Here is a 27194-nt window from a genome sequence, read left to right as displayed (position 1 = left end):
GAGAAAGGAGGAAGAGGAGGAGGCGCCTTCCTGCTCCGCCTTTGGGGGTTTAAGGGGGGGAGGGAGGAGGGCTGGGTTTGTGAGAGAGCCCCCCCCAAGAAGAGCCTGCCTGTGGTGCCCAGAAAGGGGGGCGTCTGAGCAGAACCAGCTCTGCTTTGCAAAGGGTGAGTGAGTGAGTGGCAAAAGAAAGGCCTCCTTGGTTTGCAAAGCCAGGGAAATTGAGATGGGGGGCGGAATAAAGGGGGGGCTGCATTGTGCATTGAGGGGAAACCAGTGCCCCCCATTTAAGGTGGGAGATTGGGGTCTGCAAGGGAGAGGGAGCCCTCTTTGCCCCTCCCACCCCCAGCCACATCAAAAGAGGCAAAATGGCTGCATTCCCCTTGTCTTGGTGTCAAATGGGGAGGGGGGGAGGGAAAAAAGAGGGGGCTTGCAATGCCCAGAAGCCTCCTTTGCTTGCAAAAAAAAAGGGGGGGGGGTTGTGTAGACACCCAGATTAATGGGGAGGGGGACATGGATGTCCAAAGCTCTGCTCTCCCCTTATATTCATTTGCAAATTGTGTTGGTAGCTTGGATGTAATGGAGGAAGGGAGATCTTTTATTTGGGGGGTCTAGGAAGGAGACAGCTTTCCTTTAAGGGGGGTGTTGGTCTAGGAATGAGTTATTTTTCCTATATGGGGGTCTTCCAAGGAGAAATCTTCACTTTAAGGGACTGGGGAGACCCTCCCTCCCCTTGAAATGGTAGCTGAAAGGAAGGAAGGTGTGGAGTGGAAATTTGAGACCTCTTTGCTGGAGGAGAAGCTCTGTTTACATTCAGGATTTCTCAATTTTTATGGGGTTTTTTGGGGAGTTTCAGGAAATGTTTCCACTGTTGCCTTGCACAGGTGTTGGATGATAGCAATATTTAAGTTTCCTGCTTTAGCAAAAAAAAGGTGTGAGGGTGACCCAGCCCACTTTGAGGAGTGGGGGGCAGCTTAAATATGTCTGGGGCCTTAAGTACCCCCAAGTTCAGCCCTTTTTTCTAGCTTTGTTTACTAACCCGTTTGTATATTTAATGAGCGGATTGATCTCAGTTTTCTACAGTTCTTCATTAATTGCTTACAGGTAATAATTAGCAAGGACTTCCAGTAGGGCAAGCCATGGGCAAACTTGAGCCCTCCAGGTGTTTTGGACTTCAACTCCCACAATTCCTAACAGCCGGTAGGCTGTTAGGAATTGTGGGAGTTGAAGTCCAAAACACCTGGAGGGCCCAAGTTTGCCCATGGCTACAGTAGGGTATCTAAGGAAGTGGGCTATGGTATAGCTTTTATGGGCTATGGTCCATAAAAGCTTGTTTTTATAGTAGGCTCTTAGGAATTATGGGAATTGAAGTCCAAAACACCTGGACGGCCCAAGTTTGCCCATGTCTGCAGTAGGGTATCTAAGGAAGTGGGCTACGATCCATAAAAGCTTGTTTCTAATCAAACTTTCAAGCTGTTCAATTGCCTTATTGTAATTAGAGAGGAAATGCGAAAACCAACAAAAATTGAAATTAATGTATTTTAATTGGTATCCCTCGTTGGACACTCTTCTGTTGACACTTTTGTGTATTTCCGGGATGCTATTAGCACTCACAACTGGATTGTTTGGGAAACCTAATGATGAGATTTGAGGATCTTTCCGGCATATATTTTGGCTCTATATTAAACTTAATGCAATAATAGATGCCAGTGAAGCTAGTTTTGATCCCTCTCCAAACATCTAAAAGCTTTGAGATAGATAGATAGAAAGATATGAGATACATTCCTCACAATTTTTGGGGAGTGCAGATCTATATCTTTGGAAAAAAAAATAATTGCAATTGAAACAGACGAACTTTGACAGTGGGGAAATCTTCCCCTTATATGTAAATTGATTTATCTGCCTTTGCAAAAACGTTCTCCTGCTGCTAGGTTTATTTGTTTTCATAAGGATCTTCATTCATTATCATCTTGTTCCCGTTCATTCATATTTTTCAAAGAAAGAAAGGGATATCCCCATTTTTTTTGGAAGTACTTAAGTGGGTGGAGAAAAACTTTCTCAGATTAATATTAATATTTTGTCGAAGGCTTTCATGGCCGGAATCCACTAGGTTGCTGTGAGTTTTCCGGGCTGTATGGCCATGTTCCAGAAGCATTCTCTCCTGATGTTTTGCCTGCATCTTTGGCAGGCATCCTCACAATCTCTGGGGATGCCTGCCATAGATGCAGGCGAAACGTCAGGAGAGAATGCTTCTAGAACATGGCAATACAGCCTGGAAAACTCACAGCAACTCAATATTAATATATTCTGTCTGTTTGAAACTTGATTCTAATCTCTCAAAGATCAAGACTTTTGCTGAGTGTCAGAAGCGTTTATGTTTGAGTTTTAATTGTGTCTCAGTAGAAAGGAAAGGGTATATATTCAATCAAATAAAAAATATTATACAGGAAATTTGCATTTTCTCCCTCTTAATTATTAGCTGTCAATTAATTATAAATTTGGAAAGTCTCAATTTCCCTAGCCTTTTTGTTTTGGGAGAAAGACTGCTAATGATGCATTTGTTATTAATATAAAGATGTTTAGATTTCTATCCAACTTTATTATTGTCACTAAGCAATTGTTTTATTAATGCGCTGTGAGATCAAATACAGTTGGGAGCAGAGATGTGGCAATGGGGGGATACTGGTGCAATGCCTTTCCTCTGAAAGGTGGTGGTATTTGTAGTGGTTTTCAAATGCCAAGCACTGACCTCATCGTAGTCTCTTTCAGTGAAGCAAAAATGAGAAAAAAGGGCCAATTCAAATATATGATCACATCTTTAAGGACTTTTCAGCAGAATTGCAAAGACATTTTGCAGAATGGGACAAATCCACTATTTTGAGTTCCAGAGTCCCCTTGGAGGGTCGATCTCAAAAGATGTTATTGGGGGACACCCGCTTGGCTCCGCAGCCATTGACTTGCAGAGTCCTGCAAGGCTCATTATTGTCCCCCATGTTGTTTAACATATACATGAAGCTGCTAAGGGAGTTCATCCATAGTATTGAAGTTCGATGCCATCTGTACACAGATGACGTCCAACTCTACCACTTCTTTCCACCTACATCTGAGAAGGCTGTACAGGTCCTGAATCGGTGCTTGGCAGCTGTGATGGTCTGGATGAGGTCAAACAAATTGAAATTGAATCCAGACAATACGGAGGGACTCCTAGTCAGTTGGAAGGCTGAACAGGGTATAGGGTTACAGCCTGTGTTGGATGGTGTTGCATCCACCTGAAGATCTTGGATTCAGCACTGAGCCTGGAACTCTAGGTTTTGGTGGTCAGGGGAGCTTTTGCACAATTAAAACTTTGTGCCCGTTGCGCACGTATCCTGAGAAGTCAGTCTTGACTATGGTAGTCCATGCTCTTGTTACATCTTGCATAGATTACTGCAACACGCTCTACGTGGGGTTGCCTTTGAAGATGACCCGGAAACTTCAATTAGTCTAATAATCCCTAAACGATTCTGGTCCAACTTACCTATCCAAACACATCTCCTCTTATGAGCCTACTAGAACTTTAAAATCACCTGCTCTCAGTCCCACCCTCCTCGCAAGCACGATTGATGGAAAACGAGAGACAGGGCCTTCTCAGTGGTGGCTCCTTGGCTGTGGAACGCCCTCCCCAGTGACATCAGGCAGGCCCCATCCCTTCTGGTTTTCAGAAAAGGTGCTGGTATCTCACCAAATTACAGATCCCATGATTCCATAGTATTAGTTAACATGGTGTCCAACTGCATTTATTCTTCAGTGTGGCTGCACCCATGGTTAGTTGGCTACTTGCTTAAGGCAAATAGCTAAGCCACAAATTAGCTGCATTTGTTCATTCTAGTAGTATCCTCCATGTAATACTGCATTACTCTTTTGAGCCATGCTTTGTGTTGACAATAATGTCCTTGAAGATCTCTCTGCCATCTGGGCAGAAGACAGAAATATGTGGGGCAACCATTCATGGCTATACTATTTCCAAATGCAAGGAGGGGATTGCATGCTTGAGTACACAGTGTAATTGGAAACTCCTGAGTACAAAAAAAAAAAAAAATTAAGAAGGAGAAGCTTGGAGAAATCACTCCACCATGTGACTCCTCTTTTTGTATTCCAAAGTGGTTCAGTCCTTGGAAGGTTGTACTTCATGGTTGTTGGCTCAGAGGGGGAGAAATGGGAAGGATGCAGTGATAGCACGGCTGTGGGGTTTCCCAGGGCTGGATTAACCATTAAGCAAAATAAGCACATGCTTGGGGCACCAAGGGAAGTGGGGCGCCACAGAAACTTTCCATTGCTAAATTAATCATAGGGTGCCAAACTGCAAATGGTGTGGCTGAACCAGGTTCCACAAAAAGTCCCCCCTTATTAAAAAAAGAAAAGAAAAGGTGGGAGAGATGTTTACAAATGTAAATACAATGGAAGTATTATTATTTTCCATCTTACATTTTGTTTCATTTCAGAATTTTTTTTTATTTCACAGTTTATTATAGTTTAGATTTTAAATTATATAGAGACAAAGAGAAACATATGTAATATTTTTTGTGGAGTCCCCTGTGGTGCAGTAGTTTAAACTGCTGAGCTGCTGAACTTGCTGACCGGATGGTTGCCCGTTCAAATCCAAGGAGCGAGGTGAGCTCCTGCTAGCCCGAGCTTCTACCAACCTAGTAGTTCAAAAACATTCAAATGTGAATAGATCAATAGGTACCGCTCTGGTGGTAAGGTGATGGTTCTCCATGCAATCATGCTGGCCACATGACCTTGGAGGTGTCTACGGACAACTCCGGCTCTGAGAAATGGAGATGAGCACCAACCCCCAGAGTTGGACACAACTAAACTTAACGTCCATTGAAGACCTTTACCTTTACCTTAATAGACTTTAGTGCCCTCTTATATATTACATGTCTCACAAGATCTGTTTCTATCTTTGTCTCTTCTCAACAGTCAGACTGGAAGTACCAGTAAATCGAAAGTACATTGGTTTTGTGCTCCACCTCCTTGTCCATTGTGAAGGGATTGTTGGCTATTGTGGGGCAGATTTCTCTCTAAATATTTAACCTCATCTCCATAGTTTTTCACTGCTGCGGATGGTGGGGCTGCTATCAAGGCATCAGAAGTCAACAAAGCAGCTTGAAGGCACATATACAAACATACAATGCTTTTTTTTTTAAAATAATCTTTATTCACATTTTCAATAATATAACAACCACATTAACACACGTACTGTAGCTAAGACATTTTACAAAGACAATTATATAAAAAAGGATATTATGGGGAGGGGGGTTGGGGGGGAAAGGGCAGGGGGAGACATGAGGGAGGGAAACATGGGGGGGGGGGAATAGTTAAAAGGGATATTGTGACTTCCTAAATAGTCTGCAGGATCATGCATCAATCTTTAAATTTCTAAACTTTTCCTCCTCTACGTAGAATCCACTGTCTTGCTCACCGACGAGTTAACGTGGTATTCATTTTTCCTTTAGGAAAGTCTTTACTGGTTTCCAGTCTATTTTCCTTTTTGGACTTGTGTCATATATCAAGTTTGCAAGCGCGTCCATTTCCATTAGATCACTAATTTTTAGGAGCCATTCGTCTGTGGTTGGGAGGTTTGCGTTTTTCCACTTACAGGCTAGGACAATGCGAGCCGCTGCCGCCATATGGTATAGTATCTTTTCTTTATTGGAGTCAATATTAAAATCCAATAGGTGGAGCAAATAATAGTCAGGTTTTTGTTCGAATTTTGTCTGAATTATTTGCTGGGTCAGTCTGTGGACCTCGGACCAGAATCTTTTGACTTCTTTACACTTCCACCAGGTGTGGAAAAAGGATCCTAGCTGCTTGCCGCATTTCCAGCACTTGCTGCTTGCCCCCTTGTAGAATTTTGCTATCTTTTGGGGCGTCAGATGCCATCGGAAAAACATCTTGCGCCAGTTCTCTGATATTGTAGCAGATTTGGCAAATCTGATTTTCTCCTTCCAGATGTATTCCCATTCTTGAAGTAAGATGGTGTGTCCTAGGTCTGTTGCCCATGCTATCATGTTTTCCTTGACCAGCTCTTTTTCGGTATCCCATTCGAGCAGCTTGCTGTAGAGTACTTTAATCAGCTTCTTTTCTTTTACCATTATTCGGTCCCAGAAATTGGATAATTTCTGGGACCAAACATACAATGCTAAGTGGTTGAATGGATTAGATTTATCTTTTGTCATCTTGGCCAATAAGAAAAAAATGTTCCAATTTGATAAAGACTTAAGGTTGAATTTTTAAAATAGTTTACCCTCTTCTTTCACTAAGCAAAATATGTCCACATATTTGCTAAGATTATATGTGCCTTCAAGATGCTTGTCAATATATGGCAACTTTGTGAATTTCAAGAGGTTTTCTTAGGTAAAGAATACTCAGGTGGATTTGCCAGTTCTTTCCTTTGAAATATCCAAGTACTATTCGGATATGTATTTGCTTAGGGTTTATTACTATTGATTTATTAATTTACTATATTTATATCCCGCCTTTCTCGACCCAAAGCGGCTTACAGCATAGGCAATGATTCAATGCCTTAAAAACAATATACATCCAATGTACAATTAAATAAACATTTCAATTAAAATTTAAAACCAGATTCGAAACATTAAAACATGTGAAACATAACAAATATTACTATAAACCTCATTATCCGCAATCATGGTCCAGGCCATTCCGGTAATCATTACAAATAATTCCAAATCAATCTATTGCAGTGCATTGTTCACCAAAGGCTTGATCCCAAAGCCATGTTTTCACCCTCTTTTTGAAGGTCAGGAAGGAAGGGGCTGATCTAATATTGATGTGGAGGGAGTTCCACAACTGAGGGGCCACCACTGAGAAGGCCCTGTCTCTCGTTCCCACCAATTGCACCTGCGAAAGAGGTGGGACTGAGAGCAGGGTCACTCCGAATGATCTTAATCTCCGAGATGGTTCATAAAGGGCAATACGTTCGGACAGGTAAACTAGGCTGGAACTGTTTATTTATTTATTTATGACATTTATATGCTGCCCTTCTCACCCCAAAGCGAACTCAGAGAGGCTTAAAAGACATATGTACGTACAATAGATTATATTATTAGTATAGTACAATATCAGTATTATATATTACTATATTGTACTATACCATTATATTGTTATATTATTAGTAACATAACATGTGACATAAAATATATAATAATATATTATTATTATTAGTATTATATTGTATTACATTATAATATTGTAAATATTATATGGTTATGTATATTATATTATATTATTAGGAGGAGCTGTCTTCTGGCCCCCTCTCTCTTCACTCTGGCCCAGATGAGCAGTTAGTGTTGAGGGGAGGGGTCTCAAACTGATGACATGCGGGAGACAAGATGGAACGGTCCCCTGGCCCCCCCTCTTCACTCTGGCCCAGACTGGCAGCTGGTGCTGGGGCGGGGGGAAGGTTCCCCAACTGATGACATATGCAGGAGACAAGATGGAACTGTCCTCCTCTCTCTTCACTCTGGCCCAGAGTGGCAGTTGGTGCTGGGGGGAGGGGACCCCAACTGATGACATGTAGGAGACAAGATGGAACTGTCCCTTGGCCCCCTCTCTCTTCACTCTGGCCCAGAGTGGCAGGAGGTACTGGGGGGGGGGGTCCCCGACTGATGACACATGCAGGAGACAAGATGGAACTGTCCCTTGGCTCCCTCTCTCTTCACTCTGGCCCAGAGCGGCAGTTGGTGCTGGGGGGGGGGGGGAGGGTCCCCAACTGATGACATATGCAGGAGACAAGATGGAACTGTCCCCCTCTCTCTTCACTCTGGCCCAGACTGGAAGTTGGTGCTGGCGGGGAAGGGTCCCCAACTGATGACATATGCAGGAGACAAGATGGAACTGTTCCCTGGCCCCCTCTCTCTTCACTGTGGCCCAGAGCGGCAGTTGGTGCTGGGGGGTCCCCAACTGATGACATAGGGCTTTAGGGCTTTATAGGTTAAAGCCAGCACTTTGAATTGTGATCAGTTGCAGACTGGCAGCCAGTGGAGCTGACATACCAGGGGAGTTCCAATATCACACAGGATCTGGTGCTTACGCTGGGTTAATTTCCTACAAAGAAAAGAAATGTATGATTATTTTATTTTCAGAAGTATTGTTTTGTCTTGAAAAGCATGCTTACTTGGTTAATTCACGGGACTTCTAATTGATTGATTGGCTTGGGTTTCTTTAATTGGGTTACAGCCTTTCTCTTTCCTCCCTCAGACAGGAAACGCAGCTGTAAACGCTTATTTGTAGTGGCATCTGCTCAGTGTATGGAGGGACCCGGCTGTGCCGCAGACTCTCTGACAAAGTTCTCTCCATCCGTGGTGATCTGCTGGCTGACTTTAGCCTAATCTTGCAGTTAAATCCTGTGGCTAAAGACTCATTTCCTACCATGTTTGCCTGTGAGACTTGGGGTCTTGCAGGCCAGACCTCAGTCTATAATTGGGACAAGTCCATCTACATCTTGGAAGACAAAACGGAACCAGAACAAGGATCTGGAGAACTAGATCTTCATTTCAAAGTCCTGCTTGAGCAGGAGATGTATCCAGAAATTACAATTGAGGAGGAGGAAGAGGGGGCACACGGGAATGAAATAGTTGTTGATGCTGAAGGAGCAGCAGAGGAAGAGGAGGAAGAAGAAGTAGAGGTGGATCCAGATGGAGCAGAAGAGGAAGAGGAGGAAGAAGAAGAGGAGGAGGAGGAGGAAGAAGGAGGAGAGGATGAGGATGATGATGATGATGACGACGACGAAGACATATCTGTGGTAACTCCATCACTCCCCAAACGACGGGAAGTAGTGGGAGAATCAGAGGGAGATGACTCATTGATGGTGGTATGCACAGGGACCGTCGAAGAACTTTTGGGGTTGGAGGTATCTCCAACAGTTGAACCCGAGCAACTTGAGGAGCCACTACAACCTCAGCGCTGGGAGGTCCAGTGGGAGGCAGTATCACAGGCACCAGAGGCTCCAGGTCCAGTTACAGTTCCAGTTTCAGTTCCAGATCCAGTTCCAGCTTCAGCTCCAACTACAACTCCAGCTCCTGATCCAGTTCCTGCATCAGCTCCAAGTCCAGCTCCTGAAATAGTGCAACCAACCCCATCAAAACCACCACCACCACAACCACCACCGCCGCCAGAGGTTCCTCCAGTGGTGGAGATGGTGCCGATAGACTTAGAATCAGAGGTCTTCTCCACTTCTTTGGAGCAAGCAGGGAACTCTACCTCCCCATGGGGAATGACATTTCCTGACGAGAGCCACCAAGAAACCCATGCCAGCCCAGCCAGTGCAGACCGAGCGAGCATCGGAAAGCCTCGGACACCTGTCTCAGGAGGGGGTGGCTTCTCCCTGGAGTCGGCCCGCCGGCGTTTCCGGCAGTTCTGCTACAAAGAGGCCGAGGGGCCACGGAAGGCTTGTGGACAGCTCTGGGAGCTCTGCAATCACTGGTTGAAGCCGAAGAACCGCACCAAGGAGCAGATCCTGGACGTACTAATCCTGGAGCAGTTCCTGGCCGTCTTGCCTCCTGGGATTCGGACCCAAGTTTGGGAACGCAGTCCTGACACGTGCGCACGGGCCGTGGCCCTGGCTGAGGAGCTCCTGGCCAAACAAAACGAAGCAGAGCGACCAGAGGAGGAGGTGAGAGATGATTTCAGTCCCTCTTTCCCCTTTAAGAAAGTTAGGATGCATTTTCAGTACACAGTTATAGTTCTTCACTTGGATTTGCATGCTAGTGACAAACATTTAGAATGGAACTTTCCAAACATTGTATGTCAATGACAGACTTTTAAGACTTGTATCATTTTGCAACACAGTAATTAAGTTTTAGTAGCAGTCCAGAGATTAAACGAACTTCTTAGAAGTGATACAGTACCATACATAAACAACTGTAATAACTAAATGTATGTAACCTCAACTTATCTCATGAAAACCTTTCTCATATATATATGAATGAGTTATTGTTTATTTAACATACACTCAGAGGTTTCTCATAATGTTTGAGTGACACATATAGACACTGGGTTGTTGTGAGTTTTCCAGGCTGTATGGAAGCATTCCAGAAGCATTCTCTCCTGCATCTATGTCAGGGGAGGTTGTGAGGTCTGTTGGAAACTAGAAAGTCTGTGGAATGTCCAGGGTGGGAGAAAGAACTCTCGTCTGTTTGAGGTAGGAATCTCAACAAAGCATTCCCCCTGGCAGTAAGAAGCCAGACCTTGAAACTGCTAGGCCATTGAATGCTAATCAAGGTGGTCAATTGAAACATTTACATCTACCTCAAACAAACAAGTTCTTTCTCCTACCCTGGACATTCCACATATATAAACCCCATCTTCCTAGTTTCCAAGAGACCTCACAATCTCTGAATATGCCTGCCATAGATGCAGGTGAAACATTAGAAGAGAATGCTTCTGGAACATGGCCATACAGCATGGAAAACTCACAGCAACCCAATGATTCTGACCATGAAAGTCTTCGACAAAACATCTAGACACTGCAAACAACATACCAATGTTTTAAAGTGCTGATTTAGAGAAAGAGACAGCTGTAGTTCATTGTGAAACTATAAATTGAATAATTCCAATGGAGGCAGCTTCTTCATAGATATGGGGTGATAGCAAAGGTGATCCATCGTACTCTCTGGACAATAGCTGCTGAAAATTAGGTGGACACAAACTGCATGAATCTCATTTTGTTTTGTTTTGTTTTCACGAATGATGACATTTCTATATCACTTTTCACCTATCTGTCCCAAGCAGTGCACAGTTAATCTTACTTAAATATTAAAACTTGAATAAAAATGACATAGAATGACTCAAGAATATAAAGTACCCCTAAAAGAATGAATGGATAGATGGATGGCTGTATTATAAAAGGGGTGGTTCGGTTTAAATCAAAGCAGATTGAAATCATGATACAAAATAAATTGATTCTCCAAAAGACTCAGTTTTAATTAATCAAAACATAGTTCAAATAACTTGTGAGTAAGCACTCTTTTGTCATCATTTCTAGTTGAAGTCTGTTATTTTTTAATGCAATCTTAATGCATATTCAGAAGATATAGGCGCACTATGCAATTCTGAATTGTTTTCAAATTAATTCAGGCTTCTTTTGAAATGAGATCTCTTATATTTTTCTCTGGATGTTTTTCTCTGGAGATGTCAGTGGCACAGTGGGTTAAACTGCTGAGCTGCTGAACCTGCTGACCAAAAGGTCACTGGTTCAAATCCGGGGAGCAGGGTGAGCCCCTGCTGTTAGCCCCAGCTTCTGCCAACCTAGCAGCTTGAAAGCATGAACATTCAAAGAACAGAAAGGGGTTGCTCTTGTTGTTGTTGTTATTGTCGGTGTTACATGTTACATTTCTTAGTTGTATGTGTCAAAACAATGTTGAATTTCAACTTCTGAATGAAATAATAATAATAATAATAATACATTTCTAACATACCTCTCTCCCCGAAGGGTGAAATTTTGGATTACCTACTAGATCAGTGGTTCCCAACCTTTTTTTACCAGGAACCACTTTCACCAGGGGTCACTCTCCAACATTAATACCAAAAGGGTTATAAATCAGTTTTTGGTCAACTTTATGGTTATTTGGGGTGCTGATTCACAAATTTGCATTGGATAGACCATATCAGCTCTAGTTTCTGATACAGAACATATGCCATCCAGTAGTTGCCATCTGTTTGCCCACAGAAAACCATATTTGATCATCTAGAGCTAATGTGGTCCATCCAATGCAGTTTTCTGAATCAGCACCCAAATAACCCCAGGAACATAGAATCATAGAGTTGGAAGAGACCTCGTGGGCCATCCAGTTCAACCCCCTGCCAAGAAGCAGGACAATTGTGTTCAAAGCACCCCAACAGATGGCCATCCAGTCTCTGTTTAAAAGCATCCATAGAAGGAGCTTCCACCACATTTCAGGGCAGAGAGTTCCACTGCTGAACAGCTCTGATAGTCAGAAAGTTCTTCCTAATGTTCAGGGGGAATCTTCTTTCCTGTAGTCTGAAGCCATTACTCCACATCCTAGTCTCCAGGGCAGCAGAAAAGAGGCTTACTCCCTCCTCCCTATGACTTCCCCTCACATATTTATACATGGCTATACAAGCTTAAAAACAGCACGAAAAAAATAATGTTGGGTTTTTTTGTTTTCATTTTTTGGGCTGTGTAATTATCCATGGATTTTGTTGACGTCTGGCACTATAAGAGGGTTTTGTGAGACCAGTTGGTCTCATTGCAACAGTGTAGTAACGGTGAAGCTGTGGACAATATTTTAGTTCTTGAGGATCACTGGTGTTCCACGGACCACAGGTTGGGAACCACCGAACTCGATGGATACAGTTATAATAACACACAATGGAAGTGATTGAAAAATACAGTTGTGAAGTTGTGAAGGATTTCACAGAATTATTTTTTTAACAGTATATTATGATCGTGGGAAGGACTTGGAAAGACATGGGTGCATTTGGAGCCAAAGGGAAAACTTGTTGCAATGGTGATTATTATTGTTAAAGATTATTTAATTAAACATTGATTAAATAATGAAAAACAAAGGGCAGCACAGATTCACAACACAGAGTTCAGGGAGTTAGTTACACTCACAAAAGAATCCCCCCAAAAAACAAACAAAGAAAGAAAGCAGCCAAGAAAAAGTGGCAGCAAAGGGATGACAGAAGAGAACCAGCCTTAGCAAGAATGAAGCAAATTAGAAGGGATGAAGCAAATGAGTAGAGATTAGAAGGAATGGGGGAAATAGAAGTAAGAAGTAAATAGGTGATGTCCAACTCTTACACTCCTTTCCACATTATTATTATTATTATTATTATTATTATTATTATTATTATTTCCACATTCAGAGTCCTTTGTTTTGGGATTCCTTAAGACTAGAGGGTGAAAGAGATTAATGATGTATATGATGTATCAAAATCAGATCGTATCTTTATTTAGGGTCAGCGACTATTATAGAATCTCAATCAAAATTAAATCAAATATTTATTTATGGTTAACAACCAGTATAGAATCCCACTATGCAATCATCCATCCACATCAGTGCAGTGTTTACATTAGATTAAAATATAAATTAAAAATTAACATCATTACCAAAGATACATATTAGATCCTATTTTGACATATTGATAATTATTTTTGAGGCATGCCTTGTCTCTTCTGTGAAGCACAACTGCAAAACCAGCCCCCTATCTCCAGTACGGAATATACCTAAATTTATTAATTTCTAGTATCTAATCAATCCATTCCATCAAAACATCCGGGCATCCCCTGGGCAACGTCCTCGCAGATGGCCAATTTTCTCACACTAGAAGCGACTTGCAGTTTCTCAAGTCACTCCTGACACACACACAAAAAATCCATTCCTGTATCTTGTATTCTTTCTCCCCAAAATTATGCAAAATGAAACAGTCCTGGCCAGAGGCAAACTTACAACTGTGCAATTGTTCTTCAGAAAGGCACACAGTTCTTAGTAAATGCACTGTGTAAATTTCGTACACACATGCAGTTTTTAAATGTTGTGGTGCATTTTTCGTCCTTTGTGAAAGAAAAATCCTCATTGTTTGTTACTACGCTAAGATAGTGTGTTTTTCCTCAATATCTGTCAAGGAGAGGGAAAATCAAGACAAACAAACAAACAAAACACAAAATTTGCAGACGTTGTATTCTGTTAAATGCCCTTTGACCAGGAGCTGGCCACTTGGAGTGCCTCTGGTATTGCCACAAGAAGGTCCTCCATTGTGCACGTGGCAGGGCTCAGGTTGCATTGCAGCAGGTGGTCAGTGGTTTGCTCTTCTCCACACTCGCACTTTGTAGCCCCATTTCTTAAGATTGACTCTGCATCTCGTGGTGCCAGAGCGCAGTCTGTTCAGCGCATTCCAAGTTGCCCAGTTTTCTGTGTGTCCAGGGGGGAGTCTCTCATTTGGTATCAGCCATTGATTGAGGTTTTGGGTTTGAGCCTGCCATTTTTGGACTCTCGCTTGCTGAGGTGTTCCAGCGAGTGTCTCTCTGGATCTTAGATTTAAGTCATTGTCGTACTGGCTGATACCCAAACAGAGGATGGGTCGGAGATGTGACTGCCTTGGTCCTTTCATTATTGGTTGCTACTCCCTGGCGGATGTCAGGTGGTGCAGTACCGGCTAAACAGAGCTTCTGGTGGCATGGCGGGTTAAACCGCTGAGCTGCTGAACTTGCTGATCGAAAGGTTGTAGGTTTGAATCTGGGGAGCGGGGTGAGCGCCTGCTGTTAGCCCCAGGTTCTGCCAGCCTAGCAGTTTGAAAAAATGCAAATGTGATTAGATCAATAGGTTCCACTTTGGCGAGAAGGTAATGGTGCTCCATGCAGCCATGCTGGCCACATGACCTTGGAGATGTCTGTGGACAACACCTGCTCTTCAGCTTAAAAATGGAGATGAGCACCAACTCCCAGAGTCGGACATGACTGGACTTAATGTCAGGGAAAAACCTTTACCTTCACCTATCGGTGACACAATCGTGTGTGTGAATGACATTATGGAAGATGGCTACCTTGAATAGAGGATTCTAGGGGAGCGGGACTTTTCTAAACCCTGGTGTAGTAATACGAAATGGTGGACCCGGTGTTGCCATGTTCCAAGTCTCTCCTTCCTTGGAAAGCAACCTCCAGTGAAGCGAAATGAAGTTTTCAGGGACAGCTGTGTATCTTCCTTAAATCTGAGTAATTAGAAATAACTGGGATTCCAGGAGTCAAGAATCTAGGTCAGTGGGCTGTGTGTGTGGCCTTGGGCAGGGTTGGACATTTTTTGTTTTGCTCTTTTGAACTCCGCTTGCAATTTCGCCTCTGTTGCCCTCCCGCACTATCTCATGACTCCGGCATGCTGCCACCGGTTGTGCCACAAGTTTGGGATCGTTCTTTAAAAGTCAATGATTTACAAGGGTGACCCAAGACATTTTGTTGTGTGAGGCAGAGTGGCTTCATTTATCTAGATCAAGGTGCCAAGTATATAAAGCTTGACAAAACCAAATGACTTAATTGATTAATAATATTTGTTATGTCCTTCCGAATTATGTTGCCTCTAAGGCAAACCTGTCAGGGCTTTTCTTGGCAAGGTTTATTCAGGAAGGAGTTTGTTTTTACTTCTTCTGAGGCTGAGAAAATGTGATTTGGCTAAGATCATCCAGTGGATTTCCAGAGCTGAGCAGGGATTCAAATACCGGTCTATGAAGTCATAATCAATAATTACAATAACTTCATTTCTTATGCTCCTCTCATGGCTTGATGCAGGTTACAGCATAATTAAAACATATCATAGATTGGGTTGCTGTGAGTTTTCCAGGCTGTATGGTCATGTTCCAGAAGCATTCTCTCCTGACATTTCACCCACATCTATGGCAGGCATCCTCAGAAGTTGTGAGGTCTGTTGGAAACTAGGCAAGTGAGATTTATATACCTGTGGAATGATGTCCAGACAGAACTCTTGCCTGTTGGAGGCAAGTTTGAATGTTTCAATTGGCCACTTTGATTAGCATTGAATGGCCTTGCAGCTTCAAAGTCTGACTGCCTCCTTCCTGGAGGCATCCTTTGTTGGGAGGTGTTAGCTGGCTCTCATTATTTCTTTAAAAACATTTAAAAACAGGAAATCCAGACAAGAAACAATCAGAGCCAGTTGACACCTCCCAACAAAGGATGCCTCCAGGCAGAAAGCACCCAGGTTTGAAGCTGAAAGGCTATTCACATTGAATATCATAGATTAATATTCTAACCACTATACTACACCATTTCTAATAGTATGTGTGCATGCCTTCAAGTTGCATATTGACTTATTGCAACCCTACATATATCATAAGGAATCCTCAGAAGTATTTTTGCTAGTTCCATCCTCTGACATACAGGTTACAGCACTTGGTGTTCATTGGTGGATTCCCAGCCAAGCATTAACCGGGGATGATGATGATGATGATGATAATACAACTTTATACCCTGCCACCATCTCCCCAAAGGGACTCGGGGTGGCTTACATGAGACCAAGCCCAACATTACAACAATGCAAATAAACAACATACAACAGTAATAAAATATAAATATAAATACAAAAATAAAATACAAGAGACAATATAAATAAGTAAGGATGACCCAGCATGGCTTCCAAGATCAGACAGGATCTGGTTCCTTTCTGGTATTTAGTCCCGTGTGTCTGTGTGTGTGTATATATATACACACAGAGAGACATATATATATATACACATACACAGACAGACATATATTCGGAGCACAAACTCATATATATCCTACATCAAAAGTTATTTTATTTCGCTCAAATCAATGTAAACAATTTAAGCCAATAAAATAATTTCAACATTGTGAAAACATAACAAACTGTTGAAAAATGTAAAACTATATATATTTATAGAGGTCTATTAAGCCTCATTGTTGACCGCAGTGTCGACCTCAATCAGGTCTCCAAGGAAAAGGCATGCCACAACCAGGAAAGGCCTTTTCTCAGGTTCCCACGCAATTATTTTGCCACTTGAGGCAGGAAATCCACCAAGCATCCCTCCTCCTCCTCACCCCAACCTTGCCGCCCCAGGCTATGAAAATGGGGCAGCACTTGGTGGGCTTTCCTTTGTTCCTATGTGCTGAAATGCTTTAGTCTCTGCTGCCAATTGTCTCTTGTTTTGATATCCTTACTTTGCTTATGTTAGAGACAGCTTGGACAGTGAGTACTAGTTAGTAGGTAGATTGAAATCAGTTGAATGAATTAATGATTGAATAGTATCAAATCCAGTAAATCTGTGAAATATTGTGGTGTCTTGAAATGACTGTCTTACACTGCTTCATGCTAGGGATAACTGGCTTTATTGGTTTATAGAGTGGGCCAAAAGTCACAAAGGGCCCATATATAATAATAATAATGATAATAGTAATAATAGTAATAATAATAAAACTTTATTTATATACCGTTCCATCTCCCTGAGGGGACTCAGAGTGGTTCCCAAGTAACATCACATGATTCTATGGCACTGAACATCTTTTATAGAAATTTATTTTTCACATGTCGTGTAAATTTGTGTCATGTTTATGATGCTAAGGAGCCCCGGTGGCGCAGTAGGTTAAACCACTGAGCTGCCAAACTTGCTGACTGAAAGGTAGGTGGTTTGAATATGAGGAGCGGGGTTAGCTCCCACTGTTAGCACCAACTTCCGCCAACCTAGCAGTTGGAAAACATGCAAATGGGAGTAGATCAGTAGGTAATGCTCTGGTGGGAAAGTAATGGCGTTTCATGTAGTCATGCCAGCCACATGATCTTAGAGGTGTCTATGGACAGCGCCAGCTCTTTGGTTTAGATGAGCACCAACCCCCAGAGTTGGACACGATTAGACTTAAAGGGGAAACCTTTACCTTTACCTATATAATGCTATATTATTGCATTTTTTAAAAAAAGAAGTGATTAAGTATTGAAATCCCTTTGTGATTCTTCCCCACCATACTTGTACATGCAATATCTGCTGATATTTGGTTCCAGAATCCCCCCCCCCCCCCCCCCCATGGATAACAAAATCTGTGGGTGCTCAAATCCCATTGTATACAATTGTGTAATAAAATGGTGTCCCTTATATCAAATGTCACGGCCTGTATGGAATGGCAAAATCCAGGTTTGATTTGGGATTTTAAAAAAATGTTTTCAAGCTGCGGATGGTTGAATCCGAGGGTACTGACAATATTTCGCTTCATTTTTGCCTAAGGTGCTTAGACTCTGATACTGTTTCTGTGGAGTCAAGGCAAGTACCACAACCACAGTCTTTTACTGTATATTGGCAACAGCTTTCCTGTATCTTGCAGATCCCTTTCTCTTATTGCATTCCCATTCTTCCCTGTCCATCCTCTTCCAAAAGATGATTATGGTTGCCTGCAAACCCTGGAAGGACCTTTGCACCTGTTGTGTGCTTCAAATTCACAGAAACCAGCGCAGTGCCTTTTGGGAATGGGAGTCCTGCAACCTAGGAAACAAAGGGTTTGCTCCTCTCTCTTACCAGCTGGCTGCCTCGCGTTTTCCACAAGCCTACGAGACAGACAAAATGTCCACTCTTGTCTGCTCGAGGCATATAAAGCAATCCTATGTTAGAGACCCAGCTTTTGAAAAAAATGCATATATCAAGACAGCAACCCTTGCTAAGAAAACAAAATGCGTAACCTACATCTTGCAGTCAGAAAACGGTGTGTCATTTGTAGGGTTTGTCAGAAGGCCATAAGTGGCGTGAATTTATTGGAGGCTTCTAGCAGCAGATGGAGAAGTGGATGGGAGGGAGCCAGCGTTACAGGTCTGCTTCCATTTCCCCGACTGTCGAGCAGAGTTGTGGATTCTGCTTGGCCGTGACACAAAGAATACAGACTTGAATGCAGAATCTAGCTATAATATTAGCTCTAGCAAATTTCCAAGCGTTCTTCTCCTTTTTCTTTTGGTTGTTCTTTTTTTTTTTTTTTTTTTACTAATCTATATAAATAAAAATGTAATGTTTGTTTGTGGGATTAACAGAACTCAAAAACCACTGGGCGAATTAACACCAAATTTGGACACGACACCTAACAACCCAATGTATGTCCTTCACTCATAAAACACTGAAAAACACAGCAGAAGGGACTTAAAAAGCCCCACAAAGCTAAATGACGAAAAATTAAATGACAGTACAGAAAAAAGGGAAGGAAGGGGAGAAAAGAAAGAAAGAGGGAGGGAGCGAAAGAAAGAAGGAAACAGAAGGAAGGAAGGAAAGAGGCAGAGAAGGAAGAAAGGAGAGAAAGGGGGGTGGAAAGAAAAGAGGGGAAGGAAGGAAAGTTAGAAGGAAGGAGAGAAGGAAAGAAAAAAGGAAACAAGGAAGGAAAGAGGGAGAGAAGGAAGGGGGGACGATGTAGAGAAAGAGGGAGGGAAGGAAAGAAGGAAAGAGAGAAGGAAGAAAAGAGACAGCAGAAATGAAAGAAAAAGGGAGAAGAAAGGAAAGAGATAGAGAAGGAAGGAAGAAGAGAAGGAAAGACGGGAAGGAAGGAAGGAGATGAAGGAAGGAGGGAAAGAAGGAGAGAAAAGGGGAAGGTTGGGCCACAGCAAAGTGTGTAATGTTCGTTTGTGGGATTAATATAACTCAAAAACGGATTGACACCAAATTTGGACACAGTACACTTATCAGGCCAACAAGTGACCATCTATATATATAAATTTGTTAGGGGCATCCAACGAGGAAACAAAACTCAAAAACCCCCCAACGAAACTGTACCAAAATTGCCATGCCCATAACACAACCCACAAGGTACAAACATATCTACTCAAAATGAAAAACAACACAACAACACACTCACAAAACGGCAAAACAACAAAACTCAAAAAACCCCAACGAAACTTAACCAAAATTGCCATGCCCATAACACAACCCACAAGGTACAAACATATCTACTCAAAATGAAAAACAACACAACAACACACTCACAAAACGGCAAAACAACAAAACTCAAAAAACCCCAACGAAACTTAACCAAAATTGCCATGCCCATAACACAACCCACAAGGTACAAACATATCTACTCAAAATGAAAAACAACACAATAACACACTCACAAAACGGCAAATCAACAAAACTCACAAACCCCCCAACGAAACTTAACCAAAATTCCCATGCCCATAACACAACCCATAAGGTACAAACATATCTACTCAAAATGAAAAACAACACAACAACACACTCACAAAACGGCAAAACAACTGAGCATGCGCATTGGTGCCCAGCCGCAAGTTCCCTGGCGTGCGCACACAGTTCCCTCTGCGGAAGCCATGCCCACTCCAAGCCCCGCCGCGCCGCTTCCCGCACACACACCCCCCCGCCGCGCGCACACACACAACCCCACGCTCCATCACTCCCCCCGCCGCACACACACACACGCAACCCCACGCTCCATCACTCCCCCACCGCCACACACACATGCGCAACCCCACTCCCCCCCGCTGCCGCACACACACACGCAACCCCACGCTCCATCACTCCCCCCGCTGCCGCACACACACACACAACCTCACGCTCCATCACTCGCCTGCCCCAATCTTACCTCCTTTTACTTCACGCCACCTCCAAACCCCACCGCACCCCTTCCCGCCCTGTCAAAATCCAGGAAAGACAGGAAGGAAGGAAAGAAGGAAGAAAGAGAAAGGGAGATAAAGAAAAGGGGGAAGGAAGGAAAGTTAGAGAAAGAAGGAAGAAGAAAAGGAAAGAAAAGGAAAGATGGAAGGAAAGAAAAGAGAGACAGCAGAAGAGAAAGAAAAAGGGGGAAGGAAGGAAAGAGGTAGAGAAGGAAGAAATGAGAGACAGAGGGAGGGAAAGAAAAAGGGGGAAGGAAGGAAGGAGAGAAGGAAAGAAAAAAGGGAATGAAAGAAGGAAAGAGGGAGTGAAGGAAGGGGGAAGATGTAGAGAAAGAGGGAGGGAAGGAAAGAAGGAAAGAGAGAAGGAAGAGAAGAGACCAGAAGAGAAAGAAAAAGGGGGAAGGAAGGAAGGAGAGAAGGAAAGAAAAAAGGGAATGAAGGAAGGAAAGAGGGAGGGAAGGAAGGGGGAAGATGTAGAGAAAGAGGGAGGGAAGGAAAGAAGGAAAGAGAGAAGGAAGGAAAGAGGCCAGAAGAGAAAGAAAAAGGGGGAAGGAAGGAGATAGAGAAGGAAGAGGAGAAGGAAAGATGGGAGGGAAGGAAGGAAGGAGGGAAAGAAGGAGAGAAAGAGGGAAGGTTGGTCACAGCAATGCGTGGCGGGTAAAGGTTGTTATTTCTATGATTATTATGATGCTATTATTCCTATGAGACCCTTTTAGGGGGAATGGGAGAGGTGTCAGGTCCCGGAGGCAATGCATTGCATTATTGTTATTGTTATGATGGTGGTGAAATAAAAGGAAATAAAAAGCGAAAGAAGGAAGCAAACAGGGAGGGAAGAAAGGCAAAGGAAGAAAGGGGGATGGAATGAAGGAAAGAGAGAAGGATGAAACCAAGTAGTGAAAGAAGGAAAGAAAGAAAGAGGTAGAGAAGGAAGAAAGGAGAGAAAGGGGGAAGGAATAGGCAGGTACCTCTCTTTCATAATAGTCCAGATATCTACCTCAACTTTGATAAGTTTCACTATAGGCCACAGCAACGCGTGGCAGGGCACAGCTAGTCACTCATAAAAACACTGAAAAACACATCAGAAGAGACTTGAAAAGCCAAAAAAAATGAAAAATACATTACAACGCATGCAAAAAACCACATATTTACACAAACACACGGGAGTTTTATTATTATTTTATTATATACACAAATATATATAAACACAAAACACATATACACAGACTGGGCCACAGCAATGTGTGGCAAGGGACAGCTAGTCTATATAAATAAAAATGTAATGTTAGTTTGTGGGATTAACATAATTCAAAAACCACTGGGTGAATTGACACCAGATTTGGACGCAATACACCTATCAGGTCAACAAGTGACCATCACACATAAAAACACTAAAAAACACAATGGAAGGGACTTAAAAAGCCAAAATTTTAAAATGCATTACAATGCATGCACAAAATCACATATATACAAATATATACATACACACATATATAGACACACAAAACACATATACACAGACTGGGCCACAGCAATGCGTGGCAGGGGATGTCTGGTTCTATACACACACACACACACACACATATTCTAGTTGTACCTACCACGCGTTGCTGTGTCCAAACTTCCCTCCCACTTTCTCTCTTTTCTTTCTCTCCTTCCTTTCTTACTTCCCTTTTTTTCTTTCCTTCTCCCCTTCCTTCCCTCTCTTCCTCTTTCCTCCCCTCCATTTTCTTTCCCTTCCTCTTTCTCCCCTTTCTTCCTTCTCTACCTATTGTTGGACTTCAACTCCCAGCAGTCCTCCTGATCAATCTACCTATCTATCTTACCTATCTGGAGGATTGCTGGGAGTTGCAGTCCAGGAATAGGAAATTGGAAATATGCAGGGATTGAGATGCTCTCAACGAAATCCAAAGAGAAGAAAGCTTGCAGCTTGGAAGCAGTGCATTTGGATCATCCTCCTCTCCTAAAGGGCTTGGTCTAGGGGGTGCTGGGAGCTGTAGTCCAGAAGAGAGTATGTGTGTTTTGTTTGCTGGGGGGAGTCATTTTGCGCATGCGCTTTAGTGTCTTTTGGCCTTTTTTGGAATTTTAAGTCCCTTCCACTGTGTTTTTCAATGTTTTTATGAGTGATGGTCACACGTTGGCCTGATAAGTGTATTGTGTCCAAATTTCGTGTCAATTCGTGCAATGGTTCTTGAGTTATGTTAATCCCACAAATGAACATTACATTTTTATTTATATAGATTGTGTATCTTCTCGCATGCATCTCACATCTATTGTAGATTTGCTGTAGTATAAAACCTCAGATCCTCTTTGCTCAGGTTTGAAAAGTTACTGGTTTTGGACTCCAGCACACAAAAAATATCTGAAGGTAGAGGCAGTATCATCAATGATCCATTCAAGGCCTTTGAATTGTCACCATTTAATAATATGAGACTCCATTTCTTTGTACCTGTGTGGGATCCCAGACCGACGGTTTAAGAAGCTAGAGAATAATGACAAATAAGTTGGTTGTCACTTCTAGAAATCCCTTTGATGTAGTTGTGTATTGCCTATGTATAAAGAGGTAAAGATTTCCCCCTTGATATTAAATCTAGTCATATCCGACTCTGGGGGGTGGGGCTCATCTCCATTTCTAAGTTGAAGAGCGGGCATTGTCCGTAGATGCCTCCGAGGTCATGTGGTCTGCATGACTGAATGGAACACTGTTACCTTCCCGCCGAAGCAGTACCTATTAATCTACTCACATTTGCATGTTTTCAAAATGTTAGGTTGGCAGAAGTTGATCCTAACAGCAGGAGCTCACCCTGCTCCCTGGATTTGAACTGGTGACCTTTTGGCCAGCAAATTCAGCAACTCAGCAGTTTAACCCGCTGCACCATTGGCGGTTCCTGCTTCTGTATGCATGTTAGTAAATCTAGGACCAGATCTTATTATCCTCACTGTAAATTTAGTCAATTAAACATAGAGTTTGGGATAAGTTGTGTGTTTTTTTGTTTTTGAAATCCCTGCAGAATTCTTGGAGTTGTACTTTATTGTTGGCAAGCTTCTCTGGGCTCCACACTAGAAGGAACGTGGCATAAATAAATAATATTAATACAATAAATAAATAAGTAGTCCAGACTTTTGCAAACTCTGGTTAAACTTTAGCCAATAATGAATTGGTTTCCTTGATTCATGCGTTTCTTGGCTTCCTATTTTAGGATTCAGATCTATTTGAAGAAGTGGTTGTGAACTTTCCTGATGACGACCAGGTCCTATCAGATGCTGAGCAGGGAGAAATGTACACTGAAGCAGAACAGAGGGGTGACGTGGATATTTGTTTGCTAGGTAAGTATTTTTCATCCCTTATTTGGGCTGCTTCTTCTTCAGCACCTTGAGGACTTAATTCCTTATTTTCTATTGTATACGTTGTTGGGCGAGTGGGATTATTAACAAAAGACCCTCCTCATAAATGTACAGTAGAGTAACTTATCAGCAGCCGCATGAGGCTTTTCTTTATGAAAAAAATAATATGGTTGCAATATTTACAAGAACAAGGCTTCCATGACACAAATAAAATTCAACCTTCACCCTGGAGCGTCACACACGAGGCCTTCTCATAACGAGGTCTATCTCACACTCTGAGGCCTTTCTCCCATAGTGAAGCCTATTATCACAGATCTGTTCTCCCACTGAGGCGTTCTCTCACACAGAGAGGCTTCTCTCAGACTGAGGTATTACTTAGCAACAAGCACATCTGAACTACAGTTCAACCTTCACACTGGAGCTTCACACATGAGGCCTTCTCATAATGAGGCCTACCTCACACTCTGAGGTCTTTCTCCCACAGTGAGGCCTACTATCACTGAGATCTGTTCTCCCACTGAGGTGTTCTCTCACAGAGAGGCTTCTCTCAGACTGAAGTGTTACTTAGCAACAAGCACACCTGAACTACAGTTCAACCTTCTCCACTGCAGCTTCACACATGAGGCCTTCTCATAATGAGGCCTACCTCACACTCTGAGGCCTTTCTCCCATAGTGAGGCCTACTACCACTGAGATCTATTCTCCCACTGAAGCGTTCTCTCACACAGAGAGGCTTCTCTCAGATTGAGGTGTTATTTAGCAACAAGCACACCTGAACTACAGTTCAACCTTCACACTGGAGCTTCACACACGAGGCCTTCTCATAATGAGGCCTGCCTCACACTCTGAGGTCTTTCTCCCACAGTGAGGCCTATTATCACTGAGATCTATTCTCTCACTGAGATCTATTCTCCCACTGAGGCGTTCTCTCACACAGAGGGGCTTCTCTCACAGACTGAGGTGTTACTTAGCAACAAGCACACCTGAACTACAGTTCAACCTTCACACTGGAGCTTCACGCACGAGGTCTTCTCATAATGAGGCCTACCTTCCCACAGGAAGGCCTACTACCACTGAGACCTACTTTCCCACTGAAAGCGTTCTCTTACACAGAGAGGCTTCTCTCACAGACTGAAGTGTTACTTAGCAACAAGCACACCTGAATTATAGTTCAACCTTCACACTGGAGCTTCACACATGAGGCCTTCTCATAATGAGGCTTACTTCACGCTCTGAGGTCTTTCTTTCACAGTGAGGTCTATTATCACTGAGGTCTATTCTCCCATTGAAGCCCTCTCACACAGAGAGGCTTCTCTCAGACTGAGGTGTTATTTAGCAACAAGCACACCTGAACTACAGTTCAACCTTCACACTGGAGCTTCACACATGAGGCCTACCTCACACTCTGACACCTTTTACCCACAGTGAGGCCTACTATCACTGAGATCTGTTCTCCCACTGAGGCGTTCTTTCACACAAAGAAGCTTCTCTCACAGACTGAGGTGTTACTTAGCAACAAGCACACCTGAACTACAGTTTTGGCTAAGTCATTGCATCCATTTAACCCTCACAGTGGTTGAATCACATTTTTGTAATTAAAAAGACATGACATCTGTAATACAGAATACAAGTGGCATCTTAGAAGCACACACTGCCATGAATCATATGATCCTTGACAAAACGAATTGGGCTGCAATAAGCCAATTCAAGGCATCTGGAGGCCAATCCTACCAATTTTCCAACCCCTCGTTCCGCTTTCCACCATGAAGACTCAGCCAAAGTTTAAACCCTCTTTCTGCCTCTTCAACTTACTCTTTCTTCTGCCAAATTTTAAACTCCTTTCCTACCGATCCACCTCCTTGGTTTGTTTTGTCTGCTGCCAGATTCTAAGCCTCTTTCCCAGACAGCCAAGAGACAGCAGAAGGAATGGTGTGAGAAGGTGGATCAGTGGGAATGGAGTTTAAAATCTGGCCAAAGTGAACTAAGTGTTGTCTATATCTCAAGTAACGTCAGAAGCATTACAGTATTCGTAGCAAAACCACTCAGGGCCCTTCACAGCCATATAACCCAAATTATCAAGGCAGAAAATCCCACAATATCTGCTTTGAACTTGGTTATCTGAGTCCTCACTACCACATATTCCAGTTCAAAGCAGAAAATGTGGGATGTTATTCAGTTGTGTGGAAGGGGCCTCAATGGGCAGGAGACGGCTGCCTCAGCCAGTCAATTTATTTATTGACTACAGACTACACAGAGAAGCCATTGAAATCCACAAGCATGTGGACAATTTCAACAGAAAGGAGGAAACTATGAAAATGAACAAAATCTGGCTACCAGTATTTAAAAAACTCTAAAATTACAACAGCAAAACAACAGAAAGGAAACAAACAAGGATATCTAATCACCGCTCAACAAAAGATTGACCCGGGCACTGCCAAGCCATCAAATGCTAATACAGATGTATCAGTTGAAACATTCACATCTAGCTCCAACAGACAAGAGTCCTTTGTCCCATCCTGGTCATTCCACAGATATATAAACCCTTTTTTCCTAGTTCCAACAGACCTCACTACCTCTGAGGATGCTTGCCATAGATGCAGGTGAAACGTCAGGAGCGAATGCCTCTAGAACATGGCCATATAGCCCGAAAAAAACGACAACCCAATTTATTTATTTATTAACGACATTTATATGCCGCCCTTCTCACCCCAAATGGGACTCAGAGCGGCTTACAAGATATATATAGATACAATATATTATATTATTAGCATAGTACAATATCAGTATTACATATTACTATATTTTACTATACCATTATATTGTAATATTATTAGTAATATTTCATGTAATATAAAATATACAATAATAATAATTCATTATTATTATATTGTATTATTGCAAGGGAGACAGATATGAAAGGGCAGCAGTTTTTACTGCAGATATAGAAAGTGTATATAGAGCTTTCGGCTCGACTGGTATGAGAATACAACAATGCACCTTGACTTACAGATCGAGGGTGTGTTTTCATCTCTGGCACTGATTTTTGGGTTGGTTCTGATTAGTGAAGCACTGCTACCCATTGTTATTTTGGAGTTGGAGCTTGTGCTCCCCAGGAGAACATATTATGTTGTATAAATATTTGGGGAGGGAAAAAGATTACCTTTGTGTGTTGCAAGAGATGTCTTAACTTAGCTACCACATTGGCTAATTTCTCCTTTTATATAGGTTCTTCTGACACAGAAGCAACATGGGATTCTTCAGCGGAGGAAGGAGAAGGAGGCTCAGGTATGTACAATAATCTGTGCATGGTAGCAGGAAACACAGCTTGGAAAAGTTGGGGGGTTTTTTGTTTTGTTTTTTGGACTCCTGTGGAGTTTTATTCCAAAAGTAATTTTTCCCATCCATCCTATAAACAAGGGGAAGCAGCTCACATTATATTATATTTGGGGTTATTAAAAATCAGCAGGCATTTAGTTATTTCGCTAATTAAGCTTCACTAGAAGGCTCCACTTGAGTTTCCTGCAGGAGCCGCGGTGGGTGCAATGAAGCCTTGTTCCGACTTGTTTGAATCCGTGAGATGGGGTGAGCTCCCGTCTGTCAGCTCTAGTTTGTGGGGACATGAGAGAAGTCTCCCAGCAGGATGGTAACACATCCAGGCATCTCCTGGGCGACATCTCTGTAGACGGCCAACTTGCTCACACCAGAAGCAAC

General features: G+C 42.6%; 1 protein-coding gene across 3 annotated transcripts in view; it reads left to right on the top strand.

Annotated features, from left to right (window-relative positions):
- LOC132777988 (zinc finger and SCAN domain-containing protein 2-like) overlaps positions 1–27194 on the top strand; it is a 34053-nt gene continuing 6859 nt past the window's right edge. Inside the window, exons 1-4 of one of the 3 annotated variants that reach the window (XM_060780575.2) lie at positions 1–164; positions 8263–9676; positions 23339–23465; positions 26709–26768. In XM_060780575.2, coding sequence (XP_060636558.2) covers positions 8435–9676; positions 23339–23465; positions 26709–26768 — 1429 coding nt within the window. In that variant the 5' untranslated portion in view covers positions 1–164; positions 8263–8434. The remainder of the gene's footprint in view (positions 165–8262; positions 9677–23338; positions 23466–26708; positions 26769–27194) is intronic. The other 2 variants (XM_060780574.2, XM_060780573.2) reach the window with 2 other exon arrangements.

Source organism: Anolis sagrei, chromosome 6, assembly GCF_037176765.1.
Source record: "Anolis sagrei isolate rAnoSag1 chromosome 6, rAnoSag1.mat, whole genome shotgun sequence".
Lineage (NCBI taxonomy): Eukaryota > Metazoa > Chordata > Lepidosauria > Squamata > Dactyloidae > Anolis > Anolis sagrei.
The sequence above is the reverse complement of the archived record's forward strand: the minus strand, read 5'-3'. Positions and strand labels throughout refer to the sequence as shown.